The 27,853-nt window shown below is 44.7% G+C and overlaps 1 protein-coding gene across 6 annotated transcripts in view; it reads left to right on the top strand.

Moving 5' to 3' along the window:
- Window positions 1–27,853, top strand: part of NCOA1 (nuclear receptor coactivator 1) — a 1,112,411-nt gene that overhangs the window by 1,072,823 nt on the left and 11,735 nt on the right. For all 6 annotated transcript variants that reach the window (XM_085613077.1, XM_085613079.1, XM_085613078.1 and 3 more), the window contains 3 exons: window positions 7,226–7,400; window positions 20,465–20,648; window positions 24,492–24,581. In XM_085613077.1, the coding sequence (XP_085469203.1) occupies window positions 7,226–7,400; window positions 20,465–20,648; window positions 24,492–24,581 (449 nt within the window). The remainder of the gene's footprint in view (window positions 1–7,225; window positions 7,401–20,464; window positions 20,649–24,491; window positions 24,582–27,853) is intronic.

Consider the following 27,853-nt stretch of genomic DNA (forward strand, 5'->3'; position numbering starts at 1 on the left):
ACAACAGGAGACATGCGGCTGAAAAAAAAATCAGAAAGTAACACCATGAAAGGGATAATTGCCAAACAAGATCCCTCATATAGGATAGCACGGTAACGCTAATGGATGCAAGCTCAACCCGCGGAGGTAAATGCAAAGTAAAACGGGAATGTCGTCAACCAAATAAAATGAATGCACACTGGCATGGGCGCTAGAATATCAAGATACAGCGGCCTGGACAGCGCGCAGCCCACCGGGTGCAAACACAGTTCCGAACCCGCTGGGTTAAATGCACGAGCAGAGAAACCCATGCAGGCAGGCTCGGTTTGAAAGTGAATGACCGCCTATTACCAACGGTTTGTTAAGGTAGAAACAAACACCAGAACTGGATAATATGTTCAGATAAAGCAGCAGTCGCGATGGGGCATTTATTTAGAAACAATGAGGTCTAAACTACCAGGGAGAGGCTAACCCAAGTTGGCCGGTGTGTAGAAAGCCCGCGTAATACATCGGCTTAAGGAATCGCAAGAAAACAGAATCTGGAAAAAAAGGAGAATGAAAGAAAATGAGAAAGCGTGCAATGATATAGATGTATGGTTCGAGCAGGGGTCTTCTAAAGCAAGCAGGCCGGTAGAATCCCGAAAGGGGTCAGCTTACCTCAGTCGGGCTAGGCAGGGCAGACCGGAAGGACGGTGCAGGTTAAAGACAGGTAGATGAAAGGTAAACCCTCATGGTGGGAAATTCGGTGCAGAATCGGAATTGATGAAGTACTGGTCTAGCACGGCGGGAAAGAACAAAATCCGGGGATGGATCACAGAAAGATAAAGTTGACTGGAAGAGATATGGCCAGTCATGGCGACCAGTAGAACTGTGAAAGGGCAGCGCAAACGATTCTTACCGGAGATTGCCGAGATGAGGAGGAACCGGATGAAACGATAACGCCTGGGTGCAGGGGCTCCAATGCAGAACAGGCTAGCGGAAATGACCGAATTTTTTTTTTGATAAACACGTTTTTATTGTTTTGAATAATACAACATAAAAACCATGAGCCTGTCGATCCATCAGCTGACAACAGCATTACATGAGAACACGCCACATCCCCGCCCACCCCCCCCCCCCCGAAACCCTCCTCCCGCCCCCTCCCCCCCAAACCGCCTGCTCATAATACATTACCCAACCATTTCTCCCAGACCTTGCGGTATTTCTTGTGGCAACCTCGTGCCTGGTAGAGAGTCCGTTCCTGTGCCGCACACCAGTCCACCCCGGTGCTCCATTTGGCCAAGTTAGGTGGCTGCGGTTGTTTCCAGGCCGCTGCAATGTCTCGCTTCGCTACCATGAACGCTGTCGTGAGGAATAGCTTCTCTGCGAGCGTGCCATCTACGCCGTCAGTGATGCCCAGTAGGGTATGTCTAGGGTCATGTGGCACCTCCCACCCCAGGACCTCCGTGAGCTCGGCCTCTATGCCCCTCCAGTACCCCCCCAAATCCGGACAAGACCACACCATGTGTATAAAGTCAGCCGGCTCAAAGCCGCAGCGGGGGCAAGCTGCGTCAGTGGAGAGGCCCGCGCGGTGAAGGCAAGCTGGTGTGAGGTAGGCAGTGTGGAGGTAGTAAATTTGAATAAGCCTCAGTCTGGTGGAGGCCATCACCAACCTGGGGGCCATAAGCGCGTTCCGCCAGTCGGCCTCGCCCAGGGGACCCACCCACACCTCCCACCGTTCCTTCAGGTCTTCCCGGGACATGGGGGTATTATTAACAAGAGAACGGTATATCCTGGAAATACCCCCCTCCCTAGGTTGCCCAGCATGACCTGAGCCTCCGGGGGGCTGTGATCCGGCAGCCTAATGTCCAGTGGGGTGTACGTGCGTATGGCATGGCGCAGTTGGAGGTATCTATAAAATTGGGAGGAGTGGAGGGAGAAGCGCGCCTGCAGTTCTGAGTACGAGCACATGCGTCCCCCCGCCAGACATCTCCCAGCTGGGAGATGCCAAGTAGATCCCATGAGCTAAAGCCCTCCAGGTCCGCAACCAAGTCCCATGCCAGAGGGGGGTGGCGCGAGTCAATTTCCGGGTCCACCGGGTGTGGCGACGCGCCGCCCGCCAGGCCATGAAGATCGCTTTGGTGATGTCTGGCCAGGAGGCGGGGACGGGGGCGCCGTACAGGCGGTCCTGAATACAGGAGAACCCCAGGTCCTCTAATTCCACTCTATATGCCGGGTCGGACCATCCCCCCCCAAACCAATCGTGGACGACTGAAGGCGGGTAGCCAGGTAGTAGAGGTAGAGATCAGTCATGCCTAGCCCTCCATCAAAGGTGGGCAGGCGACATGTCGAGAGGGCCAACCGCGGTCTCCCACCACCCCAGAGAAATTTGGTTGCCATCCCGTCCAGCTCGCGGAACCACGGCCAGGACACGGGAGTGTTCTGCAACACGTAAAGGAACCGGGGGAGAATCATCATTTTGTATAGGGCCACCCTCCCCAGCGGATCGAGCAGGAGTGATTGCCATCTTGCCAGGTCCACCTTAGCTTTCTTGACCAGGGGGGTCACGTTAAGTGCCCAGCTCAATTCCGGGAGAAGGGAGACCCAGATGCCCAGGTACTTGAAGGACAACCGGCGGAGGGGAATAGTGTCTTGCCAGTCAAAGCATTCCCGGGAGGGGTGCAGAGGCACAAGGACCGATTTCCGCGGGTTGAGGTAGAGGCCAGATGCGCGACCAAAGCGGCCCAAGATGTGGAGTGCGCGTGGGCCCAAGCGCGCCGGATCGCCGAGGTACAGCAGGACGTCGTCTGCATAGAGGGCGATTTTGTCCGCCTCCAAGCCCGGCCACTCCCAGCCCTGAAGGAGAGGGTCCGTTCTGATCAGGGCAGCCAAGGGCTCCATCGCAAGCGCGAAGAGAAGGGGCGATAGCGGGCACCCCTGCCGCGTCCCCCGGCCGATCCGAAATGGCCGCGACAGCGCCCCGTTAACCAACACTCTGGCGCGGGGGCGCGCGTAGAGGACCCGTACCATTGCGACAAACTTGGGGCCGAAACCCATGTGGGTCAGGACATCAAACAAGTAGGCCCACCCAACCGAGTCGAAAGCTTTCTCGAAATCAGCGAGCAGAAGGGTGAGATATGGAGGTAAGCGATGGCGGTGGGCCAAGGCCACGTGAAGGCGACGGAGGCAGTGGCGGGTGCCCCGGTCCGGCATAAAGCCGCATTGGTCCGGGTGTACCAAACACGACAAAAAGGGTCGGAGCCGCTGGGCCAGGACTGCTGCGTAAAGCTTGATGTCCGTGTTAATAAGGGAGATTGGCCGGTAGGCCGACCTGTCACAAGGTGGCGGCGCGGACTTGGGCAGAACCACAATCGTGGTAATGTCGGCCTCTGGAGGGAAGGAGCCTTTTTTTACCGCTTCGGCAAAGAGATCACTCAGCCGCGGGACCAGGTGATCTTTGTAGGTGGCATAAAACTCTTGGGGGAAGCCATCCGGTCTTAGCCGCGTCAAGCGACCGTTGACGAATCTCCTTACGCAGAAATAGCAGTTGCCGAGCCCCGGTTGGATCATCGGATTCGGAGAGAGACCGCTCCAGTCGCAGCGCACGGGCCTCACAGGCGGTGAGCTGCTGCAGTTGCGTCTGGCGATGCCGTACCACATGTGCCTTGGCAGCCCCCCTAATGGTGGCCTTACAGGCTTCCCAAAGAGTGCCCGCCGAGGAGACCGACCCGTCGTTATCAGCATAGTAATGCGTCAATGCGGACCCCACCTCCATACGGAGCGTCTTATCCTGGAGGAACCAAGCGTTAAAACGCCACATCTGGCGGGCCCCGCGGGGCGGGGGGCCCAGTCTTAGGAGGACCGGAGAGTGATCGGATAGCCCCCTAGGGAGGATGCGGGTGTCCTGGATGCCTACACAGTCGGCGGGGGGGACAAAAATCGCGTCAATGCGTGCATGGGTGTGATGAGCGGCCGAAGTATGAGTATATTGCCGTGTGCGGGTGCCAGGTCCGCCATGCGTCGCACAAGCCCTGAGCCTCCGCCCGGAAATGACCGAATTTAAGCTAATGAGTCCCACATAAACAGCCAATGGTAGAGGCCAAGCAAGGTCAACTGATAAGGGTGGAGGTCAGATAATGCAGAGAGCAAATGGGAGGGTTTTCAAATGCAAAAGGGATACGGACAGAACTAAGGATGGTAGGGAATAAAAAATAAAAAAGTATGTATTATAAAAATAGCTATAGAAGAAATGAAAATAAGAAAATAACCTATTTTTATCTGCTCGGAATAAACCGAGTGAACATCAAATGAATATGAACGTTTCTAAGCGGCAAGATCTCGGAGGGGATCAGAATACTTTAGGGAATAGTTAAAGAGACCACATGTAGAGACTGATACTAATAAGCATGAGCTTATAAAATGGCGTTTTCCCATCGTAAGCTCTCATTGAGTCCCATATCTTTCGTGTTAAGTGAGAACATCCAAAACAATTTGCGTTTCCTGCGAATGCTGGTCGCATCAAGGCCCGGGGTAGTGTGGACTTTTTCTAAAATTGTCCACCGTGAGTCTCCCTCCGAGTGTCCTGTCAGTGCCCAGTGTTGTACTAAGGGCGCGGAGGGTTTAAGAAGTCTGGTGTTAGATTTATGCTCAACAATGCGGATCCTACATTCTCTAGATGTCTCTCCCACACATGCCAGTTCGCAAGGGAATAGGATAACATATACAATGGTGGTCGAGCGACAATTGGTAATTTCATTAAGAAATACAGTGCGTTTATTGATGCAGATTTGTTCGCCTACTATTGAATTGGGGCACGCCTGGCAAGAGCCACATCTTTGATTATCTTTGACTCGATGTCCTCCAGAAAGTGATCTTTGGATAAAGGTGCTCTGCTTAACGTCCTTTGCTCTCACCAGCATGTTTCTCAGATTTTCATTTCTTTTAAAGGAGAAAATCGGTTTAGCTAACTGGGGTGCTTGGCGATCCAGGTTTAAAAGGTGCCATTGTGAACTTATGATAGCTCGTATTTTGTAGTCAGTTGTTGAGTGCTTAGTGACACAGATAAGTTTGTCATGTTGGTTTTTCTGTTTAGGCTGGAACATGGTTGGACGGTCATAATATCTTGCACGTCAGAGCATCTTTGACCAATTTGTTGGGGTAACCCCTCATGGTCAGTTTATTTTTAAGGATCTCAGCATGTTCCAGAAAAGTTTTGATGTTGGTGCAATTCCTACGAAGGCGTAGGAATTGACTGAAGGGGATTCCATCTTTTTGACATCTGGGGTGAAAACTATAGAAATGTAGGAGCGTATTTCTGGATGTGGGTTTGGTGTACAGTGAACCAGTTAGTTGGCATTCAGCATGCTCAACCCACACATCCAGAAATTCCAATCTATGGGTACTGGCATGCATCGTGAATCGTAAATTGGGATCAGCTAGATTTAGCCACATACAATACTCGTCCAAGGTTTGTTGGTCGCCGCGCCAGACGAAAAAAATATCGTCTATAAATCGTGACCAGAAAGTAACATTTTCAAAAAACGAGGCCAGTTCGTTGTATATATTTCGCTTTTCGAAATGCCCCATATAAAGAAAGGCCACGCTGGGTGCACAGGCTGCACCCATGCTGACTCCTTTTATTTGGTGGAAAGAAGAGCCTTCGAATTAAAAAAGTTTTCTGATAAGACAACCTCCAAGCATTCAAGTATAAAGGTGGCATTAATCAAAGAGGTTTCAGCCTCCACTAAGTCCCTAATAACACTAAGGGCTTCCGCTTGGGGGATGTTAGTGTATAGAGACTCTAGGTCCATGGTCACAAGAATTTAGGTCTGCTCGTAATAAGGTAAGCCTTCTATTTTCGAGATAAAGTGGCCCGTGTCTTTGATATAAGATGGTAAAGCGGATACTAAAGGTTGGAGAAACCTATCCACATACTTCGACAAGGGTTCCGTTGCTGCCCCAATAGTGGAGACAATAGGTCTTAGTGAGGGTTCCAATTCATTTTTATGTGTTTTAGACGCACCATAAATAAAATGGGGATGCGCGTGAATGTGGGTGTTAAAAATTCTGCTTCTTTTTCGCAGATGTCGTCTCTGGCAACCGCTGTTTGCACTAGTTTCAAAATGCGTTTTTGGAGTTTAGGTTCAGGATTGGCCAGGATTTTTTAATAATGATTGGGGGAGTTCAGGTGGCGTTCCATTTTTTCTCTATATTTATTGGAATCGAAGATAACGATACCTCCACCTTTGTCGCAAGGTTTGATCGTCATGGTAGTATCGTCTTTCAGTTTTTTTAAAACATTATTTTCTTAACTGGTGATGTTGAAGGAAGGTTTAGGAATGTATTGAATAGCCTTCTGAATTGTATTGCGCACTGCCTTTTCAAACATCTCAACTTCAGGGCCAACCAACTCGTGACCTGGGTTGAACGTAGATGGAGGTTTATGGCCAGATCTATTGTCTTCGGTGACCTCAACAGTTCTGTCTTGAAATAACTTTTTAGTCTTATCTTCCGAAAGAAAGAATGGATGTCCCTTATCAACTCGAACTTATTCAAGGATACAGTAGGGACAAAGGAAAGTCGTTTCACTAGTAATGTCTCAACATGTGGATCCATAATACTTTAAGACAGATTAAAGATAGGTATGGTGTTTATCTTTGCCAATACTGATGATGGCGGGTCCGAATATATTTCTGGGGTTGTTCCTGTTCCTCGAAGCGGTTCCCCTATGCTTGTCCCTGGTTGGGGTAAAATCCCCTCTGTTGTTCCTGGTCTAGCTGAAACCTTCTCTGGTGGTCTGATCCCGATTGGAACCCCCTGTATTGTTGGTTCTGATATCTGGGGCGAAAGTTGCCCCTTCGGTTGCCTAAAAAGGCACTCACTCTGAACTAGATAATCAGTGACTGAGAGTTCCACCCATTATTAGCTCTGATGTAAATCCATCTTGTCTTACTCCACCACCAGATACCCTGCTCATTGAGATAGATGCTGACATTGCCATGCACCATTCCCGACTTTAGCTGAACATCACCTTAAATATACAATTAACGATTAGGAAATGTCAAAATCTGACCAAACTACCTAACATATAACTTCAGCATGACATAATCAGGCGTCCATAAGAAGTCTCATTTGTATTGAAGGTAGGTTTCGATAAATTGTCTAGATAAGGAAACCACAGAAACCAGCTTTTGTGCAGTATTTGTGAGACATGTCTACCTTGGTAGTTAAAGAGTAAAATAAACTTTTCTTGCCTTCTACTTTACAGGAGTGGGTCAGCAAGGCGAGCCTGCTTTCAGTTCTTCTCTCAGCCCAACAAGTCCTTTGCTGTCACCTCGCATTACTCCATCACAGAGCCCCATGCTCCAGCAGACTCCAACCACACCAGGGTACCAGTCACCAGAAATGAAGCCCTGGCAGCAAACCTCAATGGGAAGTAACAGGTACGCACACCCTGAAGACAACACACTCATAGTGCTCTCAACCTGATTGTTGCAAGGCTTTCCATGTCAGAAGGTTTGCAGGGGAAATCCAGGCAGCAATGTAGCTTCTAAATTGCATATTGGAATAAGTGTCTCTTTCAAAAAAAGTGGCAAAAGCATTACATTCTTTAATAAGTACGCCATACTCAAGGAAAGCAAAAACCAAAGGAAATGATGGACGGAGTGTTGAACATTGCAAGCACTCACCCCCAGGAAACTGATCTGGGTTTAATCCCTCACCATTCTTTAGCCCACTCTGCCACCCCAGTTCAGACATGGCCATATGCAAACTCAAGGAAAGACACTTTCATCTTATGTGGAGTGGACATCTTTTTCAGGTTTTAGTCATGTCAAAAAAAATAACCCATAAACGACCAGTGCTCTTATGTGATCAGCGCTATTCACCATGCCAGGAAGTTAGTTTCAAATATATAGCTCTGTATGTGAACAGGTTTTGGATGTTTAAAACCTTCATAGATTCTGACAACTATATTTGTTGTAAACAAGTGCAACATTCTATTCATCTTTTATATTTGACACATAATTTGTGTAACTCCTTTCACCAATTCATGAATACCGATGAAGTTGTTTCTGCATAACAAGCACAGCTTGCAGACTTACAGGGTACAGATTTTTTTATTTGTGACCAGATGTATTCTCATACAAAGACCTGTGTACTAAGAGTTGAAGTATCCTACTTTGTATGAACTTGTTTACTAAATCACATGCTTCATACGTGAAGAATATAGAGGTAACTGAATGCGATGATCGCTAGATTACTTCATTCTTTAACATTAGATTTTGATAGATTGACATGCTTAAAAATTCCCATTACATAGCAGTGTACATACACTTTGCATACACATTGCAAACAGCCACATACTGCAGGGTATCTAGTCACCTCACAGTCACAGAAAATGAACTGCTCAAATTCTTTAGACAGTCCTCGGAGTGCTGCTTGTCTCTTCATACCTACACCTTTTTCTCCATTTTGGTCTTCAGCTTTTCCTTGGCACGTCTGTTCCCACCATTTACAGGCGATAAACATTTTTCTTGTTTCTGTATTTAGCTGACTAAGCCCTCTATCCAGATGCTTGATAGCCTTCCATGGCTTAAGCCATGCTCCTCTGCGGGGTCAAGAGGATCCACCACAGTGGACCCAACAAACAATGGCTGCTGTGACTTCACTGTTCTGACTGTGTGTCACGAAGGTGTGAAATTTGCCAAAATGTCAGCTAGGACTCTTAACAAGAAAGAGGCAAGGACTTTGAGTATCTTGAGTGAAGTCACCTGCTGTGGATTAAGCAAAAAGCTGCACCACTTGCAAAGACATAAAATACATGTTTGATCTGGTCAGAGCCTCATCTTTGGAGAATCTTGACCCGTAGCCACCAGAAGTAAGCCTCCAGAAAAGGTAAAAAAACAAAGACTGCATCTCCTCAGCCTCCCACTTTCACAGTCCCTTCTCAACCATGGATAGCCCCGCCGGTGACCTCAGGCAAGTCTTCGTCCATGAAGAAACACTCTAAGTCTACTTATGTCTATGATGTTGATAATTACATAGTCCACGCCTGTAACCACGTATGTTTCTTCAGTGACTAAAATAACTGCACAGTCCATGCCTGTATCCACGTATGTCTCGTCAGTGACTAAAATACCCTTATCAAAGGCATGAATCTCATTGAGTCACACTGATGATGACCTCATCGGCAACAACATTGTTGATAGCCACATCATCAACAATTTTGATGACCGCACCATCTATGGCTGCACTGCCGATGGTATAATCATTGACAGTACATTTGTTGATGGCTGTTTATCCTGTTATTCCTGAAAAGCCTTAACCCTATATCTCATGTAAACTGTCTCTTCAATAAGAATTAGTCCAGTAACACCTCTGCAAATCCTTTTGGGCCCAGTAGGCGGTGAAATTACTTACTGGACATCAATCATGAAGTCTGCATGATGGGTCTGAAAGTTCTCATGACGGTGACAAACATGATGATCAGGTAACTGATGCTCATGACCTGGATATTTAAGTAACCCCTAGTGACTCTGAAGATGAACAACAACTCTAGGAGCATGGCTGACGTGCTTTTCTAGTCTACTATGCTCCAAGTTAAATCAGATTTTCCGAAGCACATCATGGAAAACCATCTACCTCCACCAGGCTACTACACACATCATGTAATTCTACTGCCGCTGCTTTCTCAACCAAACACCCCAGACCACCAGGGGCCTCTATCAGCACTCTCGCTCTCAACTGACAGTATTGTGCAGCAAGTACTTCTGCATCAACTACCACTGACCCTCCAGTCAAACGTCAATGCTTGCTTTGAAAGAAACTGAGGATCAATAGTACAACACACTGATGTTTCTGGCATCTTATAACATTGTGAAGCTTGGTCCCGGATATTACTCAGCACTAACATACCATATAATTATTTCCAAAGCATCTCTAGCACTACTCAAAAAAGGAGTGCCACTTGCATCTTGACGTGCTGAAGGCAGAGATAACATACATTCTCCAAAGACTACTATCAAACCAGTGCCCAAGTCCTAACACAGTCAGGAACGTTACTTAATGTTATTCTTGATGCAGAAAAATTGGGGAAATGGCATCTTAATCTGGATCTGAGGGCACTCAACAAATCCATCAAGAAACAGTCCTTTCAAATGGTCTCTCAGTGGCCTACAGTCAACAATTCTAGTCTTTTGAACATGACTGAAGCCTATTCCAGTGTTCCACTTCACCGTAAACAGAGGAAGTCTCCTACCATTCATGGTCAACGGGCAGCATTTTTCAGTTCACTGCACTCCTCTTTGGTCATCATTCAGCTTGCAGAGGTTTCACCAAATGTCTACTGTCCAGTAACATTATACCTGTGACAGCAGCGAATAAGGGTGTGTTCGAGGCATATGAGCTGTAGATTGTATACTTTAGCATAGATCGCCATCTGGTGTTGGGCTTGGATGTTTGCACTTGTTTTTGTGGAAGAAGTCTTTGTAGTCACAACATAGGTGACTCCTCCTTATGATGATAGTGCGCATGGGCATCAACTCCAACTTCAGATAGTTTTTTTCCTCCATCGGGTTCGGATGTAAACGGCTGCGCTCCGGGTCGGTGTCGTATTCCCCTTAGATGCGCAACCCTTCACCGCTCAACTGTATTGTTTTTCGATTGCACTCCTAGGCGCGGATCCAACACAAATCTCAACACCTTCGTTCTGGTCATCGACGCGGGCCATTGGGCCTATCTGCGCCATCAGGCCCTACAGCTAATGGAAAGAACTTGTCGATGGGCAATGAGACACTTAGAGGATATATGGTCAAAACAAAAGTTATTTTTATGCGGTAAGGCTTCGCAAATAAGGCACCACAAAGAATCCCTGTGTCTTCCGTCTTCTATCCAGAGGAAGGGCCGTGGACTTCTCTTCGTCCTCTCTCAGGGATTAGCCCGACGTAGCACATAAAAATAAAATAAAGGAAAGAAACACAAGTTTTTGGGAAGAGAACTTTTAGTGGCAGGGAGGGGAGTGAGGGAAGGACACCATCACACCGCACCACCACCGAGTGTTGCATGCTGTGAGCCAAGCAGATTGTTATCTAGGGCTGAGCGCTTTACGCGGAGATTCTTTAGCCTTCCCCATCCCTGCTCGAGGCACCCTCTCCACTAGGCCCGCCCTTCCCGAACCACCCCCAGATACGACCGCGTACCTCGGGTAGCCACGCTCCTCCGGGAGCGCGGCTGGTTTGCTGGTGATGCCCGATAGGGTCCGGCTCCCTGCTCTTCGCTTCTTGTTCCCGGAGCCCTGCTGCTTCCGGCGACGACTTCTCTCTGCTCTCCGCCACAGATCTGTCATGCCGCACAGTGGATCAGCTCCTCTTCTCCTCCGGATAGGCTTGGTTTGGACTCTCTCCTGGAACGAGCTCCCGACGGCTTCTATCGCTCCACACACTTCCTGCTAAGAAGCCAGTTTCCTCCTCTCCGACAAGACTCATTGGAGCATGTGACGGGGTCATGTGACACGGGGTAGACTCCAGGAAGCACGGGAAATTAAAGGGACCATCACCGTCCTCGGCGGCGGGTGACTGTAAACAGAACACAGGGGAAATATAAGGAGGTGAGAGGTCGGCATATCCCTTGTCCAGGTCTTGGGATGGCCCATCACGACAGAACTCCATTCAAAAAATGCCCCCTGTGTGGTGCCAAATTCCCACACACTGATCTCCACGAGGTCAGTAACCTTTGCCTCTCTCCAGAACACGAGGACAAAGATTGCCTGGCCTGCGCTTCATTCCGATCGAAGAGAACCATACGTGATCGCCGGGCTCGACGTCACGTAATGTCTCGATCCACTACCTCGGTGCCAGGCGACATCTTCGATGCAGGCCCGATGCTCCCGAGGAAAAAGAACCGGACAATGAAGACATCAGCGTCTCCGAAGCCGATGAATCAGAGGCCGAAGATCCGACAGTTACTTCAGGTCAACGAACCGTGAGTACCGACATCAACACCCCTACCTCTTCTCAAAATCCAAGGCTCCAGTAACACCTTCGCCTTCCGGCTCTGGTCGACACCGTGACAAAACCGCGGATGCCCCACCTTCGGGCTCGGCTCTGAAGTCCAAAGACAAGCCTTCAAGCAACTCGGGACCGAGCCAGCCACGCATCGGTACCAAACTACCATCCCCAGTACCGAAACCTAAACATTCGGCACCGAAACACCATCAAGATAAACCCTCGGATCCGAAACCAGACTACAAATCTTCAGAGCCGAAAAAGAGCAAATCTTTGGAACCGAAAAAAGACCATAAATCCTCAGAGCCGAAAAAGTCCTCAGACTCCACAGCTCCTCCAAAGCAAAAGGACACTAAGACCCCTCCTAAAGCTTCGGAATCAAAACCAAAACAACCAAAATCATTGGTACCGAACAAGGATACTGGATTAAAAGACCTTTTTCAACCAGATCCAGTGGATCCTAAACAAAAAACCTTTCACATTGACCCTAAAACTGGTCATATCAAGACTATCCTATCTAAAAAGAGACCTTTAGACTCCCCAGAAGAACCCAAGGTACCCTTAAAGAAGAGAGACGTGGCAACTTCTCCAGCCAGACCCTTCTCTCCTCCAAATATCCCCACAACACCACTTTCTCCAGCACACTCTCCAATGCTACCATATTCACCTACACCACAAGATGATGATGATCACCTTGGGGGTGGGAGTGGGGATGAAAACCCACAAGAGGATAATAATGATGATGACACTGCTTTCCCACCACCTGATCCTTGGGAGGATTATGATAATCCACCAGATGTCCCAGATCCAGACTACTACCCATCTAGTCCATCCCCGCCAGACGACAACATAGGTTTTGCACAGCTCATAAATAGAGCTGCACAATATCATGGGGTAGAATTACACTCAGATCCACAAGAGGAAGATTTTTTGTTAGAGACTTTCACACAGTCATAAAAATCAACAAGTATTCTACCTATGTTAAAAGGTATGTTCAAACATGCACCTGACGTTTTTAAAGATCCCGTCAGGGCTAGAGTTCTCAACCCCAGGAAAAAATGCAAACCAGCTCCCAACGAGCCAGCTTATATTAAAGCACAGCTCCCTCTAGATTCCTTGGTTGTGTCAAATGCACTTAAACTAGCAAATTCCCAAACATCAGGGGATGCCCCACCTCCAGATAAGGAGTCTAAATTGCTAGATGCATCAAGCAAACGCATTGCCTCACAAGCAGCGAATCACTGAAACATTGCCATTACTCAAGCGTTACTAGCCAGGTATGATAGGGCTCATTACGATGAGCTTGAAAGGCTCATACAATATTTTCCCGATCAGTATAAGGCTAAGGCTAATGACCTCATACAAGAGGGAAAATTAATTACAAACACTTCTATAAAGTGTACTCTTGCTGCAGTCTACACAGCGTCTCGAGCAGTTAACACAAGCGTTTTACTACGCAGACACGCATGGCTACGCATATCTGGGTTTAAACAGGATGCACAGTCCACAATTCTTAATCAATCCTTTGATCAAGAACACTTATTTAGACCCACCGTAGACACATCTTTGGAAAAAATGAAAAAGGACTCAGAAACCGCTAAGACCATGGGAGCTCTACAGGCAACAACCTCTAGAGGTTCTTTTCGTCGCTCTTTATAGGGGCGCCTCTAAAACTATTGGAACGGACAACACCTCATCCTCCTACAAAAACACTACTCAAACCTCCCCTAACAGAGGTTATTTCAGAGGAGGTTATAGAGGCAACAAGCATATGGAGATGGGCCATCCCTCAAAACATTTACCTCCTCGCAGAACATCTACCAGGAGTACACAATCAGATCGCGGATCTGCTCAGTCGCCAAACACAGCAGATCCATGAATGGGAACTTCATCCTCAAGTTCTTCTTCCATTCTTTCACATGTGGTGTCATCCAGATATAGATCTGTTCGCCACACACCAAAACGCAAAATGCCCAAGCTTCGCCTCCAGATATCCACACCCATTGTCCAATGACAATGCGCTATGGATGAACTGGTCAGGCAGATTTGCATACGCTTTTCCGCCTCTCCCGCTCATTCTGTTACTGGTTCGGAAGCTCAAACAACACTCACTCACAATGATCCTAGTTGCTCCAACATGGGCATGCCAACCATGGTTCACAACCCTGTTGGAACTTTCAGTAGTGCCTCGTCAAAAGCTGCACCTCTCCCCCCAAAAATCTCACTCAGAACCATGGAGAGATAAGGCACCCATATCCCAATCAAATCAATCTTGCGATCTGGCTCCTGAAGTCCTAGAGTTTGGCTACCTTAATCTCCCACCAGACTGCATGAACATCATTAAAGGGGCTAGACGTCCTACTACTAGAGCATGCTATGCAGCAAAGTGGAAGCGATTTGTCATTTATTGTACAAATAACAAAATCGATCCGCTAGATGCTTTCATCCAAAATATTATCTGTTATCTTTTGCATCTATAACAATGTAACCTAGCATATACATCTATACGGCTACATCTTGCTGCAATTGCTGCTTACCTCCAAAACAGACAACATTTATCCTTGTTTAGAGTACCCGCTATCAAAGCGTTTATGGAAGGACTTAAATGAATAATTCCACCTAGAGTTCCACCTTCTCCTGTATGGAATCTCAATATAGTTCTCACCAGACTCACGGATCCCCGATTTGAACCTCTGCACAAATACGAGTTACAGTTCCTTACTTGGAAAGTAGCCTTTCTCGTAGCTATCGCATCACTTAGGAGAGTAAGTGAACTCCAGGCATTAACCATACAAGAACCATTTTTACAAATACACCATAGTAAAGTGGTTCTTAGGCCTAATTCAAAATTTCTGCCAAAAGTGGTATCTGCCTTTTACCTTAATCAGTTGATTAAACTTCCAGTATTTTTCCCTCAACCAGACTCAGTGGCAGAACGCGCTCTCCACACGCTAGACGTTAAAAAGAGCGATTCTACACTACATCGAAAGAACTAAAAGTTTTAGAAACACCAAACAACTTTTTGTAGCTTTCTCCCCACCTCACAAAGGCAATCCCTTTTCAAAAACAGGAATTGCAAGATGGATTGTTAAATGCATCCAAATATGGTAGCTCAAAGCCAAAGCACAATAACCATTCCCCCTAGAGATCATTCCACACGCAAACTAGGGGCTTCTATGGCATTCTTAGGGAACATTCCTCTTGATGACATCTGCAAAGCAGCAACTTGGTCTACACCACATACTTTCACTAAACACTATTGTGTAGATGTGCAAGCTAAGCAACAAGCTACTGTGGGCCAGGCTGTAGTAAGAACACTTTTTCAAACTACTGCAACGGATACAGACTGCCACCGCTAGGGAGGAAAAACTGCTTTGTAGTCTATTCTAAAGTATACAATCTACAGCTCATATGCCTCGAACGGAAAATGCTACTTCAGTATGCATCTGTTCTTGGCATGTAGAGTTGTATACGCCCACCCATCTATCTCCCCGGGTACCTCTAGCTGTTGCAGTATTATCTTATTTAGATACATCACATGGATATATTTTTCTACTCTCTTACTAACTCCATCATCACCCTCTAAGGCGAAAAACAATCTGAAGATGGAGTCGATGCCCATGAGCACTATCATCATAAGGAGAAGTCACCTATCTCGTGACTACAAAGACTTTTTCCACAAAAACAAAGTACAAATATCCGAGCCCAGCATCAGATGGCGATCTATGCTAAAGTATACAACTCAACAGCTCTAAATGCCAAGAACAGATAAATACTGGTAAGTAGCATTTTCCTTACCTTCCTTGCTTATCAAAAATCCGGTACCTGAATTCAAGAGATAGACAGTAAACCCACTATTCAGCTGTTTAAGAAACTAGGTTCCCACCCTTAAACAGAAGTTGAAACCAACAATGCTTCAACAAATCACATTATCGGGCTCGCATATTTCCACAACACTCTCTTACTATTGCATTAAAGGGGCGACAAAATAATGTCTTTGGTTCCGAATCTCAGCAAACAAACAAGACTCTCCAGAGTGAAAATACAAGACTTTCCTAGAAATGTTGTAATCTTGTATCAATCTTCTCCCTCGGTGTCACCTATGAAAGCGTCCCATCCACGAGTAATTGAATCTCAGATGAGAGGAAGCTACACACCATTTAGACTACAATGTTTTGATGAAGCCCAAAGCCAAACAGGCCCTGATGTTGTAGATCAATCCACTCAACACATTTGTGGGTTAGTACTTTTATTTGGAAGATGTACTGTTTCATCTTACTATAGATGCATTTCTGTGTGCTAAGGAGCTTACCTTCAAACCCTTGCTGCCAGCATCCTTTGGTTAGAAGAAGAAAAGCACTTTTCATCAGCATCTTTACGTTGAGAATGGAGAGGAGGAGTCTAAAAGCTTTCAACCCTGGATTACCAGACAGCTAGAACTCATTAGATAAGGCAATATGACGATCCTTTATTATATAAAAAAGCAAGACAGAAATAAATCACAAGTTCTATCCCAAAAGTCTCAGACTCTTTAACATTGGATTCTTCTTCCCAACATGGAGCTGAACGTGTAGCCTATTCGGCTTGCCAGATGTGCTGGCGGAACCTTGAGCAGGCCCAACTGGTAATGTCAGCTGTGGAAGATGGCCCTACGACAACTACAGCTAGTCTTCAAAAGTTTGTGTGCACTGCCCATTGACCTGTTCACAATTCCAGACAATGTCAGGGATCTATACCTATGTGTTTCTCCACAAGCTGACCCTGATACCCTCAGCTTTGACCAGGCAAATTTTGGTAAACAGAAATGTGAGACTGTTTGTCAACATCCCTATTTATTTCAAAGTACACTCTTACGTGCTGATAAAGGATCATGGTCAGGTTCTGAACTTCAGACCCCGATCACTCTATGTAACTTCCTGGCTGACTGGATCTTTTAACCATGCAACCACACAAAGTGTTCCCTCATCTACTACACCTGGCACGGTCTGCATAGAAATACTCCTTCCTCTGGCTTCACTTGGCAGCAGTCTCTCAGTACCTTGGAACACCCCAAAAACACCATATTTTTTTCACAAGAGTGGTAAAGGATTTTGTTCAGCTCAGTCTGAACTCAACCCCCAATAATCAGTCAGTTATCAGCCTGGGAATTGAGTACCATTCTGAAGACACTTCTGAAAAGACCTTTAGGGCCCGTTTCCAGATCCTGTTTGCAAATGCTGTAATGGAAAATGGCTATTATACTGCAGTTGGCCATTAGAGTGGGGGAGAACGTCGGTCTCTACTCAGCCCTCATATCTCAAACTTTGAAAAGTCTAGACCTACACTAACAACTAACCCCTCGTTCATACCCAAAGTATGGTCATCTCTCCATTTCAATTTGAAAATTAACCGTTTAACTTAATCGCAGCCAGCCACTCCAACTGAGAAGGGTCTGCACTTGTTGGACTTGCAACTGTTTAAAATTCTACATTGACAGAACAAAGAATTTTAGAAAATCAGATTAAGTCTGTGTCATATGGCAATGCTAACAGTGGCTCGGCCTTAAATAAACAGGTCAAAACCCATTGTCATTTAGTATGCATGGCTTTCTGCCATAGAAGATCTGAAAGACCTATCAGAAGCAACGTACAAACTCACTCCACCGGAGGCTTGGTGGCCATGGCTGCACTCTTTGCAAGGGTGCTGAATGCTGACGTGTGCAAAGCAGCAAATTGGCCTTCGGCACACACCTTTATTAAACATTAGTTCAGAAGACATCAATAAGTTAGCAGTACTGCAAAGCTTGTTTAATTAAGGTAAACCTCATTACTGCTTCGTTATCATATGTTTTATACATTTATTTTTCTAGGAATCATTATTCAAGCTTGTGAATCTTGGAAAGATCCAATGTTATAGAAGAAAAAGCCTTTAAGTTATGTGATCGCATTGGTTTGGGTCACATAGTGAGGTTAAGGGACTACATGGCTATTTTCAATGTTAATTGAGTGTACACTGCTGTGTTAATATTGGCTACCAAAGATTCCAGCATGCGATGAGGAATATTCAAGCCTCTAAATATATGTAAGATAACCAAAGTTGTAGAACTATAGTTACAGATAAATAACCTTTTCTTCCTTTGTGTGGTTGTTGCCCTTTCACCTGAAAATGACTTGCCACACTTTTTGTTTTGCCACATAGGTTGCACTTGTGTGGATAGAAGAGTGAATTACTGTATGTCTTGGAATGGCGCTTTGGTTCTTAGAGTGTAGAGGGGCAGGCCTGTATGGCTATGCAATTGCATTGTCCGTATGAAATGTTTTGTTTGAATGAATGTGTAAAATCATGGTAACAAAGCTTTATGGGAACATTTAGTTTGGAATAGTGGCATAAACAGCAGGGTTATTTCTTAAAAACAAAGACATTAATTAATCCACAATATGAGAAAACGTTACATTAAAGTTCCAGGTTAAATTATGCATATGTTTAACTATACATTAATAAAACAATGACTTTATTTCGAAACACTTAGTCTGAATGACAGCAGAGAAGATAAGTGAGCAATCGCCGAAATTAAAATCAAATTTGGCGCTGTAATAATGGTCCCCTTTTTTTCTTGGAATTTAGTGGCCCCATGCTTGACTCTGTTTACCTTAAACCCTATACAGCACTCCTCTGTTTACAGGCTCGGTTTGCACCATATAAATACCCCATACATACATGCATGCTGAATCAAGGTATCTAAGATAACCACCAATACTGATAAATGTCTACGAAGGGTTACCGTATGTGTCCGTAAACGTTAGCTTCTTACATGGTAAAACAAATTGAATATAAATCTGCTGACAAGGGGGGTGAGGGCAGGAAAAGATGGTCTCATTGCTGAGGTACTGAATAGGGTTTGTGTGAGGTAAGTTGTATAAAGTCTAGGCAGTCTAGTTTCGGTTTGGATGTTTTAGTTGTAATAGAATCTTGGCAATCTACGAGACATTAAAATGAATTCTTTAGTTTGAGTCTCAAAGATTAGAATAGTGGGAGCCGGCTTTTGCAGGTGGTAAGGGCGACACTGTCAGATCTCAGCATATGAGGATGAAAAAGTGCCTACTAATGAATCCTAGTGATAGGGAGAGCCTTTCTTTGTGAGAGCTTTCTTCTGGGGTAAACTTAAACTGCCTCCGGCACATGAGGAGTGATCACCAGCAATAGTCTTATAACTAGCGTGAAGGCATTTGGGGGATCTGTAGAGCCAGTCATGATGAATGATGTTAAGATCAAATCCGGTCCCAATTAGGAGTCTAACTCTCCCCATAATACTTTGGTGAGGATCTATCATTAAACAGAAAGTTACCAATAGGTTTGAATTTTGGCTGTAGGGAAAAATACTATATGTGGCTATGTTTGTGTATTTTACAAACTTAATTTTGTATGGAGTAACAGCTGTCCGAGGCAATATTAAGGGAGGCAACTGTGTTCTAAATGTGAGGGTCCAACCTAAAAATAAGTGAATTAAGGGACATCAATTAAGGGCTTAGGTAGGTTTCATTTTCTTGTTTACTGACTGCCTGGTCTACGCACAACAAGGTCTGATGTCCTCAGACTTGTCCTTGATCAACCAGCGACACACAGGAAGTGATTTTTTTAAAGTGCAAAAGTTAAAACAGAGTTGTTGGCACTTGTATCAAAAGCAGGACTGCGAGGTACTTGATGCTCAGAATGACAGATCCAGCCAGATCTTCCTCATTGCCGCACAGCTTCTGCCATGCAGCACTTGATATATTAGGAAAACGTTGGTATACTACATGTTCTTACTCTCTACCACATCAGTCCGAGGAGGCAAAGTAGAGACATGGCTTATGCGTTCTCTCTACTAACGGAAAATGTATTAAGTTAGTGATGAGTCGAAGCGGATGGATGTCTTCCACTGATGTCATTCACAGAGTAGTGTACCAAGGGGGAAAAAGGCTCTGGGTATTAGAACAGCCCGGGGCTATTCTCAGCAAGAGTGTCAGAAATATTAGAAACTTGAGATGAGGATGCAGTGTCATCTATCTGACGGACTATGAATTACTTGAACACTTGAGCAGGGTGGACAACATAATTGTTCTGAACGCTGCTATATTTGTTGCTCAATGCTAACTTTTTGAGGGGGACAATACATGCAATGGCTTTCTTTCTTTGTTACCCCTATTGATGGTACTCAGAGTATGGCTGGTGGTATTAGTAATGCATAGCCTTAGGAAGGTTTTAATACTGCTCGCTTACACACTAGATGCCCACTTGCAGAGAGCCATTCCACGAATGGACATGCTGCAGTTCCAGAAAGGTGCATCTACTGATCAGTGTAAATAGTCCTCGAATGCCAAGCACACCAGGCATTGGGAAGGTCAAGTCAGATGGATCATTTGTTCCTTATTTGTCCTATCAGAGTCTGGTCTAGTACAGTAAAAACACTGTAGGGGTTTATGTTGAGCATGATCTATGCCATAGGAAGCATGACACATATTCATCTGCAACTTCTGCTTCTACAGTGTGTTCAGTCAGTCCGGGCAGAGTCAGCCCACGCCTTCCCAACAAGGCATGTACAACAACATGAGCATCACGGTGTCCATGGCAGGAGGAAACACAAATGTCCAAAACATGAACCCAATGAGTGGCCAAATGCAGATGAACTCCATGCAGATGCCATCGTTGAATTCCTTGTGCTCGGAACCGGTAAGTAGAACATACCCTTTCATCATGTAATATTGCCCTTGAACTAAGGAGGTGGGAGGAACTAAAAGGCTGCCTTTTACTTTTGATTGAAGTCATATACCATTAATTAGGGAACAACTAGTTTGTTATTTGCGTATGGTCCAATTATTTGTGTTGGGACAAAAATATGTTCGTAATGCCAATAAAACATACTTATATTGTAATCATGTGCATTACAATTAAATAATTCATTTTTATAAAACACAACATGTGAATAAAGCAACAGGAATTACTACTAATAAAAGGAAATGTGTACAGTAAAGAAAAGATCTGGGACAGGTAATAAGGCAGAAAAAGTTGTTTTCGTTCAGATCTAGGGATCCTGGGCACGTGTGTAGCATGAGTGTTTTAAGTATACAGCGTACTGTTAATATCAGACTGCTACCCTTGCATTCTGATTGACCTCTGTTATGATGTGTACCTTGGATTGATCCATTTCACTGCATGCTAATTGTAGAAAATGTGTGTAATGCCCTGTGGGCTCTGGGGACTTGAGGACTGGGCAGAGGATGATGTAAAAGACCACGCTCCGTAACCAGTGCCAGCAGGTAGTTACTAAAATGTATCCCAATCCAACCAGACAAGTCACAGAAAAGCCTTTGTTAAAGCAAAGCTCTGTTTTTAACTTGCACCCCAAAATAAGATCTGTTTTAAACCCATCCAAATTCCACCTGAAAACTACAACCTTAAAGGAAGTTAAGATGATGGTCCAAAACCTAAAAACACTGACTGTAGGCAGGTCTGGTGAGCTATGCAACCATAGCCTCTTTCCATTCCCAAAATCCATGGCTCATGGCCTCACAAATGATATCACTGATGGAGTCACAAGAGATGCTATTAAAATCACTAGTAGCATTCCATTCTATATCTTCATTAACTTCATTAAACATTTGCTCTTTATTTGCATTTATTTTCTTAAAGCGGAAATGCAGACCTTGTCATTAAATATAACAAAAAGAAGACTTCAAGTTGGATTGAACCCTTCTAACTGCAGTTAATGGCAATGAGAATACGTTTTACTAGTGAGTGATTGCTGCAGCTTTTTGGCTAGTGTTCTTTCTCTGTCTCAAGAGCTTTTAGTTTCTGGCTGTAGGGATGGACTTGGAACCCACAGCAACCCTGGCACATTTTGTCTGACCAGCCCCCATACGGTTTGTAGCTAGCCAGTGCAGCTAGCGAGTCTGACCACTAAAAGGAGGGTTTGGGGTAGGGTGATTAGACGTCCCAGATTTCACCGGACAGTCCTTGTTTTCAAAGGACTGCCCCAGTGTGCCAAGGCTTTCCTTAATTTTAAGTTTATGTCCCAGTTTTTGGGACAAAGGTCAAGTCATCCTGAAGGGAGAACTGAAAGGTGTGCCCTTGTTAAGTAAATCGTTTGTTTCTTTCAGGCCGCTCAGCAGGTTGACTGCAGCAATGGGGAGACAGACTGGGGGGCTCAGGGTAATCAGGGTATAGGTTGTGGCATAGCTTATGTTGTGTGTGACTATATGTGTGTGTGTGTACACACATTTACAAGGCTATGCAAAATCGTGACAGGCCAGACATAAAAATAAGGCTAAATGCTGTAGTCCTACTTTTATGTCTGACCTGTCCCGGTTTTTCTTTCTCTGGTCACCCAAGTTTGGGGGGGGGTGGTTTGCGGGAGGGTTCCACCACCCAAGAAAATTTTGGGGGAAATGATGCATTCTACAACACATTTTTCATTATATATTCAGTTGTATTATCTTTTAAAGCATAGTAAATGATCATTTTACAGTGCACCAGAATGCCCAGTCATACCCACAGACATTCTTACGGAGAACACAAAAAATAAGATATCAAGCATGAAACATGAATTTAAATATAACATAAATGTGCACATACACTGTTAAGCACAGCCAACAAGCTGAGAACACTATGAAAGACCACCCTCCGCCCTAATAAGCAGCACGGCAGGGACGACTTAAGCGCTGGTGGCGGACGGTGTAAGAATATTTGTTTGCACCGCACCTCCTCCACAGATTCCCTCACTATCATTCTCCAACACTGCCCCATGTCTCGCCATAGCCCTCTGTCACATGTATTTCATTTAATTTATAGTGCCTCTCATACCAGCGTACATCACACACATACAGAAACAAAATTAGTGTATAGAAAAGGTTATGTAAGACAAAGTTGACTACAAATTGTAGGATTCAAGTTCCATCTGTACTGCTAGGCATTTTTTAAATGTGCCTGGTATGGAGAAGCACAAACTCATGATTCAAAACTAACAGAGTGGTTGCGGTTGGCTTTACTAATAATAAATTATTCCTACCCAAACAATCCCTCTTTAGCAACATTAGGATAAAGAAAGACTAGTAAAAAACATAACTTTCTAACCTGTACCATAGAGATTTTAAGCAGCTCTTTGATGGCAGTTCATAGCGCACTGTGCTGTATTACAATTGTAACTTATGAACTGCAATTAACAAAAGGATCTCTAGGACAAAAGCAGAAACCCACTGAGCTATCCACATAAAATACAGTTCTGTGATCTGCATTTGCAGCAGACATGTTAACCCTCTGTGCTACTTTAGATGAGTAAAACTGACACTAGACAAAGCTCCGATCCCTCTCCATCAGTTACATTAATCACTAGAGTTCCCTTGACATTTTTATAGTTGCCTGAAAACTGCTGGTATAAAAGGAACTCTTCAGCTGGTGCTTTTAAACCTATAACAATTTGCAAACACTGTGCTCCCCAGCTCAGCGATAAACTAGCCCCGAAGAACAAAACTGGTCCCCACTCGTCCAACCTCCCAGAGAAATCCCAATGCCTGGTATGGCCAGTCCAGCATAGTCTGACTGCTATACTCAATGCAACAGCCTTTGAAAAGTAGGCCCTGCACACAAATGAGCAGCGTAGTCAGGTGAAGGGGTTCTGAGCACAGTGCCTCTCTGAAGGTCGGCGCGCTGCAGCTTCCTGTTCACATACATACCTATAAGGTCTATGCCAGCGGGTACTGGCAGTATGAGTGCTGATTTGTCCGAAAGCCATACCCTGAGACCACCAGTGGTCACTAGTGGTAGTGGTGCTGCTTGCATGGCCTGGTCAAAAAAAGCCTCTTAGTTGAGGACAAAGAGGTGGTCATCTGAAACCCAGCTCTTGTGCCCAACTGAACCCTATTGTGCACAGAAAGAGGTTGAGCCTAGTGTACTGTAGAGCAGGGGCATTACAGCAGCTTCAGTGATGTCACTGATTGTCAGTGGCGGTGGGATGTCACCAGTGATGTCATTGTTGGTGATGTCAACTGTGACAACGTTTGTGATGTCATGAATAGGGCAACGTTAGGTAGTTTTGATTAATTAAACTCTGCATACTTGGCTAATTGCAGTGTGTTCAGCTCATAGCCATAAACAATATTGCTTCCACTGATATTTTTAGGTTCATTAATATTTGTTTTGGCACGCATTATTTTCCGATGGAAGGAACTATAACTTGGGCTTTAATAAATTGTTTGTCAGTGAGAGTAGTCTGACTTAAAATCTTATTAGTTACTGGCTTAACTAATTCTGCACTGTGCCAACTTTTGAAATTTCACGTCCGTGAAATAAAGCTATCCATGTTTTATTTTGTAGTACGATAACCATGGTGAAGATCCTCAATATTTTAGAGGCGTGTCACTACATTCTAATATTTCCTGTCATCTCCATAATTGTTGAATTGTTCGTGCCTCTTCTTTGCACTTCATCTATCTTCTAACAGTGGCAGGGGCACTGCTGCACTATGCCATCCTTGTAGTTGCTACATGACTGACGACAGATCACGTTTTGTTGTTACAGGTAAACGATTCCGCACTGCGACCTGCAGGGCTTTACTGCAACCAGCTGTCTTCTAGTGATCTTCTGAAAACAGAGTCTGATGGAGCTCAGGTCAGTCAGAGGGGAGCAGCCATGGAACATCTTAACTATTATTTTTTTATGTCATGATCTTGGAAATCTACAAGGCACCACTCACAGTGAAGCATTGACTGAAACCCTCGTGCTGAGCACAGGACGAGGTAGTAGGTGGACAATGATGAATTAGTGGACGCCTTCGAGTGCCGGTGGGTGAGAGGCAGGGGATTGTTGCTGTGAGTTTACATTTCAGAGGGTGGCACATGTGTTAATCATGTGTCAAAAGTAGCCATGAAATGGGCAGCCTAGAAGGGCCCAGCCGTCCTTATCTGCTGTCAGATTCTACTATATATTTTTTTGAGATTATGGCATAAGATACCAGTGTATATATCCGACTTCCCCGGGACTGGAATCCCATGATGGAAAACAAAGCTTCTGTTCCTCTACACACAAATGAGCATGGACACTTACATTACATGCCTTTTCCTGGAACCTTCCTTGCGCTGCCGTCTCTTCTTAATAGCGCAGAGCAACATTACCACCTCCTACGTGTCCCTGTAAGTTCTGGCGCCCTCCAACTGACCTTCACTTTTACCACTGGCTTCAAAGTGACCTCCATCTTGTAGGAGTTTTCAAAATCCTGCCCAGGCTGGAGCATACTTGCACATCCACTACTTTAATCAGGAGCTGATCCAAAGAGGATGAGTGACTCCAGTTAGGATTCAACTACACAAATCCTTTTCGTCAACCAGTGCCTTTTATTTTTTAAACAGCCCCGCTTGCTTGTATTGTCTGAGGTACGTGCCTGTAGAAGCTCTCCGAATTTGCGATTGACATTGTCGCTGCCCTTCTTTGCCAAGCTGATTGCAAGTGGATATTGTAAGTAGCCTAATGGCTAAGGCTGGTTCAAAAAAGTCAACATTCTCTCTGCTTTCCCTGACGCTCTGGAAACGCAGCTGAGTCTGCTATACACGAGACTCAGGGGCTCATGAGATGAGGAGTTCAAATGATATTTCTTGACTATGTGCTTGCTGGGAGAATCTGAAGTCTGCATCCCTCGCAGTGATCTCATCCCACTGTTTAATGTCCTAAGACTGCAAAACTGACGACATTTAGCTACAAGTGTTGTACATGACCTTATATGCTGCCTTTTCATCTATCTATTTTTTAGGAATTTTGCGAAATGAATTGTTCTTGTACAAATAAGTGTATCATGTTGCAATTTTTATATCAGTTGAATGTAAAAAGAAAATACGCTGTGATGCAATAGAAAATGTGTTAGATATTATAGTAGAATAGTCCATCTGAAATAAGACGCTGCCTGCAGCCCAAAGAACCGTCATGGTTTTAAGTGCTCTCTAAATTTAGGGACACTTTATAAACATGTTGAGTTTTTCTCCTCTTTGTGACATCATACATTGCTAGGCATCATCACAGGAGAAACGATGGAAGTGGCTTACAATTAACACCCACAACATTCTTCTAAGATACCACACTTTCTGGATAGTTGTAATGATTTTCAACACTTTGGGTCCTCATGTAACAATTCTGTTGTGAGGCATCCGAAAGTCTGTGTTTGAGCCCTCCAGTCTGCTGGGATTAGCATGGCCGTTCACAGAGACACTGCTTTGTCGAAGGCATTGCAATGAAATTTGTCTTTCCAAATCATTAGTTGTTGTCCACGCTCACACATAATAATACTATAACTCATTATTTAAAGACCTGCTACCAAAAGGTCACCTGATGACTCTCCACCCCAGCCCCTGCTCCATTAGGAGTGTTCTGGGTGGCCCTCTATGACTGCAGTTCTTCAACATCCATATCATCTACCGCACTTTAACAATAGTACATACACTTGAAGCACTTTTACCTTCATATGCCGACATAAGTCAGTAGTTGTTCAGACGTCCCAGAGATGCTTTTCCATAATTGCAATGCAACGGCTGAAGCCCCAGTCATTTTGTCTGCCACCCTTTCATTCTTCCATCACCCTAGTAAATTCAATGTAACTCAGTAAGTGTGTTAGAAACCTAGGAGATTGTTTTAGGACAAAATATGAATCAATGGATTTGTATTCCATCCTCTTCGTCACAGTTCATGTTATGTAGTAATTTAACGGTAATAAAATATATTAAGAATTATCTTATTAGAACGAGGTCGGGATACAATTCATTCTCATATAGCTTTGAAGCTTGGGAGGTTGTAGGTTTAGGGATATTGTAATATGTGGTGGGGTTACTATTGGTTCTGCAATCCAGTAGCAGTTCAGTCCAGGTATAAGGCAGTATCTCTTTCTCTGGTCTTCTTCAAAGGCTCATCCCTGTGCATGCTGAAATTGTAGTGCCACTTGATTACAGTTGCAGGGTGGCAATGATGTGAGGTTAGTCCTTGCTTCAGCTTTCAAAGTCACTGCATGTTCCATTGTGGGCCTCTGTCTCTGACTGTGGGCGTAAAGTCGAGGATGGGCTTGAATAGTACTTCTTGGTCCGTTTGTAGAACAGAACAGTAGCACTCGCAGGAATTATGGATAATAGCCACAAGTGTTTCCTCTCTGGTTATCACGGTCATTGGGTCTTTCTCAGACAGTTCTTTGTGAATGCCTTGCTTCAACTGATTGAAATCACAGCTCTTAGTATCCCTCTCCTCTTTTGTGCTCTTAGATTGACAGATAATGTGGTATTTTGCTGATCTGAGATCACTGGTTGCCTTCTAGTGAGGGCCAGCTTCTGTATCTAGCATAGATTCATATTCTATGAGATTTTAAACTTTTATCCTGTACTCTTCAGAGAGCCAGTGAAACGCTTTAATGAAAGGCTTTCAAGCGGTTATAGACTAATGCTTTGTCTAGCTGTAATCAGCAACCTTTGTTTTCCCTAAAGACTAGTGTGGATCCATTACATTTTAAATATTGACATTACACCCTAAGCTGCATTAATTCGATAGTCGCATTGTATTAACAAGAATAACTGATGGGGTTACTCTAATGAAGGCTGGGTAAGTAAGCTATCGCCATGTAAATGCTCCCTGAGATGTGTTTCAAGATATTGGAAAGCAGTTTCTGCCTTATTAAAGAACGACACCTACTTCTAATGTTGTGGGTGAAGGGAATTCTTTTTTACAAGTTGGAACCTTAGAAGCAGTGTGAGAGCCTGTTCTTCATGTGAATAATTATTTCCCTTGACCTTTGTCATTATGATTCTGAATCTCAGCTTTTTACATAAAATATTATTGCTATTTGGATCAGGGACACCGTAAGTGCTTAGAAACCCTGTTGCTGTTCTCCACCTGTGCTCTGCACACTAATAATA

The sequence above is a fragment of the Triturus cristatus genome, chromosome 6, assembly GCF_964204655.1.
Source record: "Triturus cristatus chromosome 6, aTriCri1.1, whole genome shotgun sequence".
Lineage (NCBI taxonomy): Eukaryota > Metazoa > Chordata > Amphibia > Caudata > Salamandridae > Triturus > Triturus cristatus.